Source organism: Gigantopelta aegis, chromosome 5, assembly GCF_016097555.1.
Source record: "Gigantopelta aegis isolate Gae_Host chromosome 5, Gae_host_genome, whole genome shotgun sequence".
NCBI classification, from domain to species: Eukaryota; Metazoa; Mollusca; class Gastropoda; order Neomphalida; family Peltospiridae; genus Gigantopelta; species Gigantopelta aegis.
In genome coordinates, this window is record NC_054703.1 from 16,990,612 (window position 1) to 17,005,747 (window position 15,136).

At 37.1% G+C, this 15,136-nt stretch overlaps 1 protein-coding gene across 1 annotated transcript in view; it reads left to right on the forward strand.

Annotated features, from left to right (window-relative positions):
• The window catches only part of LOC121372975 (sushi, von Willebrand factor type A, EGF and pentraxin domain-containing protein 1-like), a 32,169-nt gene that overhangs the window by 15,374 nt on the left and 1,659 nt on the right, over positions 1 to 15,136 (forward strand). Inside the window, exons 4-6 of the mRNA XM_041499413.1 lie at positions 6,713 to 6,900; positions 11,911 to 11,999; positions 12,628 to 12,829. Of these exons, the coding sequence (XP_041355347.1) occupies positions 6,713 to 6,900; positions 11,911 to 11,999; positions 12,628 to 12,829 (479 nt within the window). The remainder of the gene's footprint in view (positions 1 to 6,712; positions 6,901 to 11,910; positions 12,000 to 12,627; positions 12,830 to 15,136) is intronic.

Sequence of the window (15,136 nt, forward strand, 5' to 3'; positions counted from 1 at the left end):
AGCATTACTGTTAAACAGCTATATAGAGTTGAAAACGAATCACTACGCATTTTTACATCGAATACAACTAATTTTATTGGTAGAATGAAAGTGAAAAGGTGTCAGGTTAGCACATTTTCCCCGAATATCTTTATAATTTGTACCCGAATTTTGAAGTTTTTTTTCAAGCACTAGAGGGCAGTTGCTTCCCCTGCCCCCCTCCCACCCGTCTCGTACGCTTATGACTGAATTTCAACTACAGTGAAACCCCTCAACACCGGACCCCTCTAAACCGGAATCCCCTCAAAACCGGACGTTTTCCGCGGTCCCGTGATTTACACATCTTTTAACACTATATTTTACCCCTCTAAACCGGAAACCCCTCTAAACTGAACACCGGACAAACAATTCGGTCCCAATGTGTCAACTTAGTGTAAATCCTACCCCTGAAAACCGGACGATCAAACCGATACCAATCAATATGGCGCCCACCTGTCTGTGAACACCGATGGCTAGTGCAATATGCGCATGCTCGAGATCGCTGTTATCGGTGTAATCACCGCTGCATACAGTACAGGTACCGCTCAGCAGGCAAGATTAGCAACTTGACAATAAACAATTAAAAGGACTGATCGCAAGCTTTGGTATGGAGTTAACTACTGTAAACACATTGATTGTGTTGTAATTATGGTTAACATTAGCGGAGTTTGGGTTTGGGTTAGATGTCTTTATTAAGTTACGTGTGTGTTTTAAGGTCTTAAATGTGATCCTTCACAAACATGTCTCATGATTTGCTTCAAAGATTGACACAAATAACAGGGAATTTAATTTGCTGCCTTCCTATTGTGTGAATGTGTTGGGGTTTTTTTAAACGTTTGTTTAGCGAAATAAAGAGTAAGCAAAAGTATATGTTGGCTTTGCGTAGTCGAATAGATGTTAGTAGTGTTTCATTTTCATGTCGATTTTCAACATGACGGAACGTCCAGCTAAACGTCGCCGTGTTGAACTCTCGCTCGATGATAAACTCAAAATAATTAAAAGTTTCAAAAGTGTACCTAAACCAACGTTAAGATCTTTGAGTGAAAAGTTTAGTATTGGCAAATCAACAGTTGGAGATATCATCAAAAAACGAGGTTTATAAGGCAGAGTTTGAAAAGAATATTAGCAGGAATAAACGGCGGTTTAATAACGCATGTAAATTTGATAAGCTCAATGAACTGGTATGGCAGTGGTTCTGTCAAGCTCGCGCTAAAAACATCCCGATTTCTGGTCCCATCATCCAAGAGAAGGCCAGTGAATTTGCCAAGGAACTTGCAGTTGCAGATTTCAAGGGCTCGAATGGCTGGCTGGACAATTAGTGGACTTTTTAATGTATTTTTTATTCAATATTACTCCCATGGATGTTTTTATTTTTCTAAATGCTCATAAATGCACCATTTTTCAACATATTCTTGTTGTTATTGTTTTAAAACACTTTAACAGTTTCCCTATTTTATGGAGAACGGAAGGTATTTCCGTCCAGGCAGACCCCTGAAAACCGGACACCTCTGATAACCGGACATTTTACTTGGTTCGATGGATGTCCGGTATTGAGGGGTTTCACTGTATTTCAATATCAGTTTTTAAATATATATACCATCGAGCATCGGTTATAATAGGTTTGAACCGATCCAACAACTTTTCTTTACACAATCGCTTATAATGGCAATCCTTATAATGACTGGAATTACAAGGGCCGTGCTCCGTGCATCTGTCGTGTTTACCAGGAGAGATCGATCGTACACATTGCTAATTTTACCTCTAATAACTATTTAATATAATGTTTCTTTGTGTACGCATAAACACAAACACCAGCCCCAACATATTTACATCAATTCCATCATTTAAGTCAGAGGAATAATTACAGTTAACATTTTTCCACACATTCGATTATTGATTTTTATAATCGATTATTGATTTTTATAATCGATCATGACATCGGATAACCAGACCGATAAATGTTTGATTATAATACATCACTGGAACGTCACTAATATATATATATATATATTAGAGATGGGGCGATTACTTGACAAAAGTAATCGATTACGATTACTTTAGAATGTCCCGATTACGATTACGATTACAAGATAATTGAAAGTAATCGATTACGATTGCGAATACATTGTCTAGCAATCATGATTACAATCATGATTACATTTCCACAAATCTACACAAATAATGAAATGATGTTACCACCATGAAGCTATGCACTTTATTTTACAACCATACCGATTTCAATCATTGAAAGACATAATGGATAATTTTGGATTATTAAATTTTTTAATTATTAAATTATTTTAAACATTTATAAACGTATGTATACTGCAGGGAGGGAATCAGTTTCCAAAACCAGATTTATTATTCTTAAATTTGGATTATTGACTAAAAGGTACCCATAACCATAGGTATAATTATTGTATCAATGCATAGCATATATATTTTGTTATATTATTGAAATAAGCCATAATTAGTAATTGAAAACTGTCTAGTCACTATTACTTGGGTGTTTTTTATTGTTTGTAGAACGTATACCATTTAATACCATCCACATATTAACGAACAAACAAGTAAATAAATAATTAAATTGATATCTGCATACACATACCAGGGCCGTAGCTAGGATTTTTTGTTCGGGGGGGGGGGGGGGGGGGGGGGGGGGCAACTGAGTAGTTAATAGTCTAAAACTCCTTAAACAGTTAAGAAGATAATTTTCTTTAAGTTTCTATAATGTTTTCCGGATTTTTTTCGTCCCCCTTCTGCTAGCTACGGCCCTGCATACATGTTCACATGTTTCTCATTGCATTTAATTGTTGACATTCTAAAAATGACTATTATTAATGAATCGATTTGCAGTCATGCTTGCTTTGTGTCATATTATAAGGATCCAATTGTGTCGGTGAAAATTACAAGTATCTTGGTCTGGGTGTGTTTATTTTGGTATCATTACAAGCGCCGCGTTTCATAGAACATCTATTAAAATCAGCTTTCGGGAATTTTTATCAGATGTATTAATATTTTAAGCTATTTTTAAAGGAAAATAAACCAGGGTTTATCGTGATAGACCCACTTTCAACTGGGTACTTGCTTAATTAGTTATGTTATTTGTGGTTGTGTCTGCGACAGGGTGAGGATAACTGTCTATGGAATTAAGCTTGATACGACTGGCTGGCTGCCACTAACAAAAGAAAAGAAAGTTTGCCACGGTACCATTGGTGGACTTTCACACCTGTGACAAAACGAGATATTGTCAAGCGTTTCTTAGTTGAATTCAGACCCGTGATATAAATATCATATGATATGAATGTATATGCATTCAGAGGAACGCAAGTGTTTTATTATAAAAACAAATATATATATATATATATATATATATATATATTATTCATTTTTTTAACAGCAATGAATTAGGACACAAAACTGGGGCATGGTGTAGCGCCCTTTTATATATTGCTAGCTAGAACACTGTATTCATTCAAGTGGTTTTATAGTAAACGTAAACACGATAGATACCATTATGTGAATGTGTGTCTTCATCCCCTGGGCAACATTCATTTGATCATCCAGACGTTATGATCCCCTGTTTCTCAAGGCAAATAATAGTTCTACTATGATAGTGGTAGACAATAGGAGTTCAGTTCTACTGACTGACCAGTACTGCTTCTAACTATAGGTCTGTTACTGAAGTTGATGCTAAACAAATCTAACTTTAGTCAATAATTATGAGTAATCATGAAAGTAATCGCTGATTACGATTACATTAGCAATGTAATCGATTACGATTGCGATTACATGACATTCTCAAACAGAGTAATCGATTACGATTGCGATTACATGATATTCTCAAACAATGTAATCGATTACGATTGCGATTACATGACATTCTCAAACAGAGTAATCGATTACGATTGCGATTACATGATATTCTCAAACAATGTAATCGATTACGATTGCGATTACATGACATTCTCAAACAGAGTAATCGATTACGATTGCGATTACATGACATTCTCAAACAATGTAATCGATTACGATTGCGATTACATGACATTCTCAAACAATGTAATCGATTACGATTGCGATTACATGACATTCTCAAACAATGTAATCGATTACGATTGCGATTACATGAAAACATATAATCGATTACAATCGATTACGATTACCCCATCTCTGATATATATATATATGGAACGTGGTAACTTCGGACTTTGGTTAACTTCGGCCTGGTAACTTCGGACCCGAGTAATCTCGGTCCCAGGTAATTTTTTCGGATCGGTAATCTCGGCCTCTGTATTAATGAAAGCAACTTATATCTGGGTTATACGCAAACGAAAGTTTGTTTAAAACAACCTGATATTATTATTTCAAGATGAGTTTGTTATTTAATTAAACATTATTATATATTCATTGTACATTTTGTTGTGTATATTTTGTTTATTAACTTTTAAACATTTATTCTGCTCATACCCCGTCCCCTTCTTACTATGGTTTGATTTGGTAGGTGTTCCTGATTTTAATCAGATGCTATGCCCACATTAAGCATGTTTTAATCCTCGGCATTTTAATACCTATCAAACAATCCGAATTTAGCCATTGGTGAATAATGCATTGAGAGGTCATTTAGTGTATGTGAACTGTAATCTGGACGTGTGGTCTACAATTCTCTGACAACTGTGAACTTTCAGTTTAATTTTAGAAACTGAATGCCTAGATTACTGATTAATAAAAATAGTGCTTAATCGTTTATATAATATTTGATGTTATCACAAATTGTTTTAGTTTATTGATGTAAGCATATACATAAAAACGCAACATTTATTTATTCTGGATTTTACTTTTACGTTTGGAATATATATATATATATATATATATATATATATATATATATATATATACACACACACACACACACACACACACACACACACACACACACACACACACACACACATATATATATAGTTGGTTAGTATATATTTTATATTCACGACGCGTAAAGTATGATGATAATTGTCCCTCAGATATCTCTAGAGTATGTACTATTAAACTGGATTTTAAACACAACTGGTAAAAACTGTCTTAACAAAATATTTTTTAATGTTTTGAAAATAAAGATATATATGAAATTGAAACTTCTTGTTTTATTTACTAGAAATAAAATATATGTACAACTGGGTATATGTCCCATACTTTTGGAGAAATATGCGTATTGAAATGAACGTTTGAACTGCATATGCCATAAAATGAAAAAACGTATTTCATTTCAACTATTTTTGTGCTTATATTCAATTAAGGTTCAAGCACACTTGTTATGGCACACACCTCGGTGGTTAATTGTTAGTAGATATATATATATATATATATATATATATATATATATATATATATATATATATATATATATATATATATATATAAATGTTATTGAGAGTGTTAATGAGAAAAAAAGGAGGGTGTAGTGGTCTTACATCTATCTACCCGTTGTGCCCTTAAGAACTCACTCTGGGCTGGAGCCGGTACCGGGATGCGAACCCTGTACCTGTCTTCCTTGTAAGACCGACGTTTGCTTAGGCACTGCGCCGTCGAGACCAGTAGAAAAATGTCATCGGAATTCCTCTTAACTAAGCCGATGGGGTCCGAGATTACCTGGGGCCGGGATTACTCGGGTCCGAAGTTACCAGGCCGAAGTTACCAAAGTCCGAAGTTACCCCTATTCATATATATGGGTGACCCAGGTTCTGGCATTACATCGTTTGACATGCAATTTAAATTTTTCACTGTGGGGGCGGAACGTAGTCCAGTGGGAAAACGCTCGCTTGATGTGTGGTCGGTCTAAGATCGATCCACGTCCGCAGGCTTATTGGGTTATTTTTCGCTTTAGACAGTGCACCACGACTGGTATACCAAAGGCCGTGGTATGTGCTATCCTATCTGGGATGGTGCATATAAAAGATCCCTTACTACCAATAGAAAAAATGTAGCGGATTTTATCTCGATGACTGTGTCAAAATGACCATATGTTTGACATTAAATAGCCGATGATTAATAAATCAGTGTGCTCTAGTGGTGTCGTTAAACAAAACAAACTTTCTTTCTTTCTGTTTATTAGAAACTGAACCTGAATACTCGAAAAATCTTCTTTTTTTTTCTTTTTTTTTACCACAAATGGGTAATATCCTTATGATGCCAGGTGCAAGTTCTCGAGAAGTCAAGAAGGTTACAGATTATTGTTATATGGTGTATTAAAAGTGAGTAGATTAAAATATATGATTGTCAGACTTCTGAAAGAAAGACCTTGTTTTGAGAGTGAAGTCTGTTTATCGAAAACAGAAATCGGTCAAGGCTTACAAAACACAGGACTGGTGTTGCCGTATCAGTGGTTTTTAGTGTTATCAGGGCCAATCAGGGCCCTTCTTACAAAACTTCCGAATTAGAATCATGATTCCAGTATAGGCTATATTATGGGAGATATAGAGAATACTAAACGTGTTCCCGTGTGATAATGGATTAACCGATGTTCTCTGATTGGGTTCAACACAAACTCTAACCAAAAGAACGGTTGAAATTTAAAAAGGAACATTTGTATTGGGGGTTTTCTGGAACAAAATGTTTATTTTCCATCTATTAATAAAGTTTACTATGACAATATTAATAATAGATGACAGTAATTACTAAATATATTGTATTGTAGTGGACTGTGGGATTCCATCAGCAGACCATGGCGATGTTACATACGAGTCCACCATTTTGAACAGCCTTGCGTCTGTGAAGTGTAACGACTTGTTCCAATTGTTTGGAAACAGCAGTTCAGCCAGGTGCGACTTAAACGGACAATGGAGCGGTTTTGGGGAGTGTCGTCAGGTTGAATGGAGAAATGAGGTAAACACACACAACATAATACAACACAACACAACACAACACAACACAACACAACACAACACAATACAATACATCAACAAATGGAACTCCTGAAAATGTCGAGGATGGGATAACTGCCCCCGGGTCACATTGAAAAATGAGAAAGGAATATGTTGTACACAACAAGCACATATACTTACCCCATTCAAGCACATACACATACCCCATTCAAGCACCTACACCTACCCCATTCGAGCGCCTACACCTACCCCATTCAAGTGCCTACACGTACCCCCATTCAAGTGCCTACACGTACCCCCATTCAAGTGCCTACACGTACCCCATTCAAGTGCCTACACGTACCCCCATTCAAGCGCCTACACGTACCCCCATTCAAGCACCTACACGTACCCCATTCAAGCGCCTACACGTACCCCATTCAAGCGCCTACACGTACCCCATTCAAGCGCCTACACGTACCCCATTCAAGTGCCTACACGTACCCCCATTCAAGCGCCTACACGTACCCCCATTCAAGCACCTACACGTACCCCCATTCAAGCACCTACACGTACCCCATTCAAGCGCCTACACGTACCCCATTCAAGCACCACATTCAAGAACATTTAAGCAAATTTTGTCTGACAACGATTTTGTAGTCTAATTGATATTCATATAGAAAAACCCAGGTTTTTTTTTATTAAATATTAGTTTGAACGGAATTAAATGGTGCCATGGTAATGTTCTGGATGTCCCCTGCTGACCCATTACACGGATACCATCTACCATTCAAATCCATGTTACTAAACTTCCCAACTTCAAAACAAGATTGCCATTAGTACGCGTTCCCGTTGGTACTAATGACTTCTTACACACCCGTGTAGATCACCGTTGTGTATGAACATCGTATACAACGTTATATTGTTTTCATTGTTTAGAGGTATGTAAGAAATAGAATACTACATTCGTGTCCGTTTGATACCATTTATCTTACAACTTTCGCTCGTTGGATACGTTTTTAAACAACTCGTTGTAAGATAAATGGTATCTAACGTAAACTCATGTATTATTCTCTATGTACACCATTCCAAAGATATATCATAGCTTCTTGTATGTCCACTCATTTCAGAACAAGTACGTCTCAGACTGAGTTTTTTTAATTATTATATTTTTAGTTGTTTATTTGTTTTCTTTTGTTTTCTTTGAGGAGTGAACGTGGTAAAGCGCTCGCTTAATGCGCGGTCGGTTTGGGATCGATGCCCGTCAGTGGGCCCATAGGGCTAGTTCTCGCTCCAGCCAGTGCACCACGATTAGTACATCAAAGGTCGTGGTATGTGCTATCCTGTCTGGGGTGGTGCATATAAAAGATCCCTTGCTGCTAATTGAAAAGAGTAGCCCATGAAGTGGCGACAGCGGGTTTCCTACCTCAATATCCTTAACCATATGTCCGACGCCATATAACCGTAAATTAAATGTGTTGAGTGCGTCTTTAAATAAACCATTTCCTTCCTTCCTTCCTTCTTTTTTCTTTTTTTCTTTTTTTTTTCTTTTTTTTTTTTTTTTTTTTTCTTTTTTTTGGTGTTTTTGTGGGGTTTTGTGCTATATGAGCTCATCTGGCTATAGCATCTGTCCTTACAGAAATCGTTTCACACCGACCATAGTCCGTAACAGACCACATATTCCGCTGTACACCCATGTTTCAAAACGTCAGTGCTCAATATTATACACAGTATTATAACATAACATGGACAAAACCTAACATTAAAACAGCAAATCCCATTAATTCTCCCACAACATTTTAAAACGTTCTGCAATAAAATTTGCAAAATCCAGTTAGAGGGCTCAACATTGAAAAACGCACATCCCTTTAAAGGGACATTCCTGAGTTTTCTGCATACAATACTAGTGACTGTATATTAAACGTGTTTCTGATCGTTCTAATATTTGTACTAGGTTAAATTTCATTTTAGTTCCTAAAATATATTTTTGTCGTACTTACAAAATTATTTGAAGACAAAATCCAGTTTGGGCTTGTTACAAATATTAAGACGACCAGAAACACCTTGAATATACCGACACTGATATGCTAAACAAGAAAATATATTTAATATGTAAGTTTAATCGTAGAAATATTTTATTAGTCAGAAACATCTTACAATGCAGCAAACTCAGGAATGTCCCTTTAATTATTCCCCAATATTTTAAAATGTTTTGCAATAAAATTTACAAGAGAACCCTCATAGGCTTGGTTAACACCTAAATCCACGAATTTACTCCTAACGCCTTTTACAGTGATGCTATAATAGTAACGTGTCACTTTCGCTGGTGACAAGCTGCGATTTTGCTTTTTCTTATGGTCTCCCTACACAGATAACATCTACAATCGAAATCAATGAAACATTTCTAATAAAACCGGTTGCCCAACTTCAAATCAAGATTGCTAATAGAACGGGTTGCCCAGCTTCAAATCAAAATTGCTAATAGAACGGGTTGCCCAGCTTCAAATCAAGATTGCTAATAGAACGGGTTGCCCAGCTTCAAATCAAGATTGCTAATAGAACGGGTTGCCCAGTTTCAAATCAAGATTGCTAATAGAACGGGTTGCCCAACTTCCAATCAAGATTGCTAATAGAACGGGTTGCCCAGTTTCAAATCAAGATTGCTAATAGAACGGGTTGCCCAGCTTCAAATCAAGATTGCTAATAGAACGGGTTGCCCAGCTTCAAATCAAGATTGCTAATAGAACGGGTTGCCCAGCTTCAAATCAAGATTGCTAATAGAACGGGTTGCCCAGCTTCAAATCAAGATTGCTAATAGAACGGGTTGCCCAGCTTCCAATCAAGATTGCTAATAGAACGGGTTGCCCAGCTTCAAATCAAGATTGCTAATAGAACGGGTTGCCCAGCTTCCAATCAAGATTGCTAATAGAACGGGTTGCCCAGTTTCAAATCAAGATTGCTAATAGAACGGGTTGCCCAGCTTCCAATCAAGATTGCTAATAGAACGGGTTGCCCAGCTTCCAATCAAGATTGCTAATAGAACGGGTTGCCCAGCTTCCAATCAAGATTGCTAATAGAACGGGTTGCCCAGCTTCCAATCAAGATTGCTAATAGAACGGGTTGCCCAGCTTCCAATCAAGATTGCTAATAGAACGGGTTGCCCAGCTTCCAATCAAGATTGCTAATAGAACGGGTTGCCGGGTTGCCCAGCTTCCAATCAAGATTGCTAATAGAACGGGTTGCCCAGCTTCAGCTTCCAATCAAGATTGCTAATAGAACGGGTTGCCCAGCTTCCAATCAAGATTGCTAATAGAACGGGTTGCCCAGTTTCCAATCAAGATTGCTAATAGAACGGGTTGCCCAGCTTCAAATCAAGATTGCTAATAGAACGGGTTGATGTCACGGACCAACATTTAGGGAGACATGCCATTGTTCTGTAGGGACGTGTGGTATTATCCCTATGCCCATATATCCATAGGCGTCGGAAGATTCCCACAACTAGGGGGGGGGGGGGGGGGGGGGGGATGGGGACAAACTGGAGGAATCAGTTACTAAAATGTGAGGTCATATATATATATATATATATATATATATATATATATATATATATATATATATATATATATATATATATATATATATATAAACACACACCGTCAAACCTGTCGTAGCAGCCACCTGTAATCAGAGGTCACTTGCAGCAAGCGGCCACTTTTTTTCTCTCCCAAACAATTTTTAATGTAAATGCACCTGTAATAAGCAGTCACCTGTCTAACGTGGCCAGCGGCCACCTAAGTCGGATCCCAAATCTCTAAAATACCTGTATTGTGTTGTCACAGTAAATGCTTGCTATTACATAAAAGGGCAAGTTTTAACTACAGCGACAAGGTGTAGCAAATAAGCGATCTTCACACCTTCGGGAATACTGGTACCCATTCAGTCCCGACATCTCTGCCGTGTATCAGTTAAGAAAGTATGACTCTGGAATGCACTAACTGCCCCTGGGTAGGCTAAGTTTGACATTTGTAGATACACTTACTATGACAATATACCGCATGAAGTAATAATTAAATAATTAAATGGAAAACAAAACCAAATGTGTTCAGAACAGTTAAAACATTCCAGATACACGTTATTGCTGAAGGGAGCGACATGTCGAAAGTTGATTTATAAATAGTCAAATATGGACCACACAACCATTAACTAGCAGTACAGATGTTTCTGGGGGTTTTAAAGAAAGAACATACATTTTAAAGACTGTATATGTGGCAACCTGTAATCAACGGCCACCTGTACTAAGCAGTCACTTTTCTTTACTTCCTTGAGTGACCGCTTAAGACAGGTTTCTCTCTCTCTCTTCTCTCTCTCTCTCTCTCTCCACACACACACACACACAAGTTATAAACAATATATATCGCTATACAAAAAATTCCATAATACTCATGGCAACCGTGCATGAAAGCAGAAGGAATAAATATTTTAATGAAGGAAGGAAGGAAAATGTTTGATTTAACGACGCACTCACCACATTTTATTTACGGTTATATCGCGTCAAACATGGTTAAGGACCACACAGATACTGAGAGAGGAAACCCGCTGTCGCCACTTCATGGGCTACTCTTTTCAATTAGTAGCAAGGGATCTTTTATATGCATCATCCCACAGATAGGATATAACACATACCACGGCCTTTGACATACCAGTCGTGGTGCACTGGCTGGAGCGAGAAATAGCCCAATGGGCCCACCGACGGGGATATTTTAATGAATTTTGTTTAATAGTCACAGCTAACATGCTAAATCATTTAGTGTGGAGGGGACATGTCTACTAATTCTGGATTCTGTGCTGTTACTATGTCCCCGACTGTATACAGAAACACAAAGGGAAAATGATAAAATGTCCTCATGTAATAAAAGTTAGAAACAGATCAAAGAGAAATAATGAGAATGTCATGTAATAATATTTTAATATTTCCTCTATTCTTGAAAAGTTCCATGGCAAATGAATGAAGGCGTGTGTGTTTATTTTGCAGAATACGGACTTACGTGCCTATCTGCCAGAACCCATGACAGATGGATGGGAGATGATCTTCAAGGGAACACCGGAGGCTTCGATTGACCAGTAAGACATTATCGCATTTTTTGCATTAATATTATGATTGCATTAATTTCAGGATCTACAGAATATAATTTTTAAAATAATAATAATATTGGTGCGATGTATATAGTCCTATTTCAGTAACTAGATGTACGCTACGGTCGAACATTAATCAGCCGAGTTTTACAAATGAAGGTACATCAAACATAAAAGAAATAGCCCCCCCCCCAAAAAAAAAAAAAAAAAAAAAAAAAAAACAACAACAACAACAACAAACAAACAAACAAACAAACAAACAAAACAAAAAACCTAAACAAAATAATCCCCAACCAAAACAAACAAAAACAAACCAAAAACAACACAAAAACAATACAAATCGTGTGATCACAAAAACACGAACTGTGTAAAACACGAACTGTATAAAACACGAACTGTGTAAAACACGAACTGTATAAAAACACGAACTGTGTAAAACACGAACTGTATAAAACACGGAACAGTGTAAAACACGAACAGTGTAAAACATTTTACTTCGCTAGTGTTGTCAAGTAACGGCCGTGAATAGCCTATCACAGCCATACCTTTTTTTTTTTATTTCGTTTGATTGTTGGTCTTAATAAAGTACAATACACTCAACTGATCTATTTTTCAGTTTTGCCATTAACTTCATGGATTCAGTGAGAATACACTTCCATTTCGACGTCCGATTTAACCTGCACAAAAAGACGAAGGTAATCAAATTAAACGCAAAGTTGGATACTGATTGGGGAACCGCTGAAATGCCTGCATCATTTCCCTTTGAAGAACTCGTCCCCTTCGAAATACACATAAAGCTTGAGTCTGGGGTATTTAAGGTAAGGTAACATCGTGTGTTTAGTTATTAATATATAATATGTTAGATATCATATTGTGCCGTATCATATACCATGCCATGCCGTATCACTTATAGTATCATATCATATCAAATATCATACGATATCATATCATATCATATCTTCATGTCATATCATATCATATCATATCATATATAATATATATCATATCATATCATATCATATATCATATCATATATCATGCAATATCACATCATATCCTATCCTATATCACATCACATCACATCATATATAAGATCATCACATAATCTTTATTTCAACCATTTCCGAAGAACATGCCCCCGAACCAGCATAAAGATCTTGCACTCTTTGGGAGCTCGGATATTTTGCCTTCGACATGAAATTGCCTTTTTTATAATTTTGTGAGGCCCCTCCCCCTTTTACAAAATGCTGGATCTTCCCCTGCGTCCAAAATATGGGTATAAATTTAGTTAAGCCTAATCGCAAGTCTATAAAACACATCAGTGGAACATCAGCTATACTGAATGTAACCGCTTGTCAGAAAGAAAGAAAGAAATGGTTTATTTAACGACGCACTCAACACATTTTATTTACAGTTATACGGCAATCTAATTAAAATTAGCTCCACTGTTACATGTGCATCTAACACCAGCCAGTTGGAGCTCATGTCCACCAATGAAAACCTTACTTGCAGAATCCTGCCAGTGATTTAAAAATAATTTGAAAACATCCCGAATTATCCTGAGGGTATACGACATGTTTCGTGTGAATTACGAATGCCTTAAAACATGTTTTATTTTATAAAATAAATAATTTGTAATGTAAAACTGAAGACTGATTTAGTTTTAGTTTTTTTATAAATAAATAAATAATTTTTAATGTAAAATTGAATACTGATAACCCACCCCGTACGTATTGGTATGGTTCGCTGTACTGCGGCCACTAAAATAGACTCGCCCGATATTTTTAGAATTTGTATGCTCCCAAATAACGTTATAAAAGGCAAAGTGTGATTGGTCAATATTTAAATTATTATTTACAGACGAAATGTTACCTGGACATTGGGGACTACGCAGTGTTGTTAGTTTTAAATCACTGGCAGGATTTTGCAAATAAGGTTTTGATTGGTGGACATGAGCTCCAACTGGCTGGTGTTAGATCCACATGTAATAGTGGAGCTAATTTTAATTAGACTGAGTTATATGGCGTCAGACATATGGTTAAGGACCACACAGATTTTGAGAGGAAACCCGCTGTCACCACTACATGGGCTACTCTTTCCGATTAGCAGCAAGGGATCTTTTAGTTGTGCTTCCCACAGGCAAGATAGCACAAACCATGTCCTTTGTTGAACCAGTTATGGATCACTGGTCAGTGCAAGTGGTTTACACCTACCCATTGAGCCTTGCTGAGCACTCACTAAGGGTTTGGAGTCGGTATCTGGATTAAAAATCCCATGCCTCGACTGGGATCCGAACCCATTACCTACCAGCCTGTAGACCGATGGCCTAACCACAACGCCACCGAGGTCGGTCCCGGTTGTCAGAGACTATTGTATTCACCCCTGGGTTATAGCAGGTCTAAAACACGAGCGATTTCGTCTCGCCAATAGTCCCAGACTTTGGCTTGTCAGTTGTCTACATTCATGCATTCTGACTTTCACGTGAAAGTCTCGGCGTTCGCTAAAAGTCCGAGACAATGTCATTGTCTCAATTCATGCATTGGACCCAGGAACGGTGATACCAGTTGCTCAAATAGTCTACAGGGTAATATATCCATTGTCAGACAGATATCAACAAATATATTGGCAAGATTTAACTCGTTAATTGATAGACAAAAAAGTATTATCTAGTACAGATGTGAAGCGTTATCCAAACTGCTTAACACATTAAACAGGTCAAGCCGGCGCTGTTTTGTGTCCCTGGTTGCCAGCAAGTAAACGAGACATTAAATTAGAAGACAATAGATAAATAAGACAAACACGATAATTCTAAACATGGCTGGGGTTGTACTTCAGTTCTACTAGCCTGTTAATTAATTGGGACTGGCCATTAAGACCTTTGTTTCCTTGTTTAACCTTGTTTACTACTGGTTGTAGTAATAATAGTAAATTAAGTAGACTGCAAACTGTTAGGCTACTACCACCACAGCTTTTACTATTGCTTCTACTATACCACTACTACTACTAATATTACTATTACTACTACTACTCCTGCTACTACTACTACTACTACTACAACCACCACCACCATTACTACTACTACTACTACTGCTGTTACTACTACTACTATTACTACAACCACCACC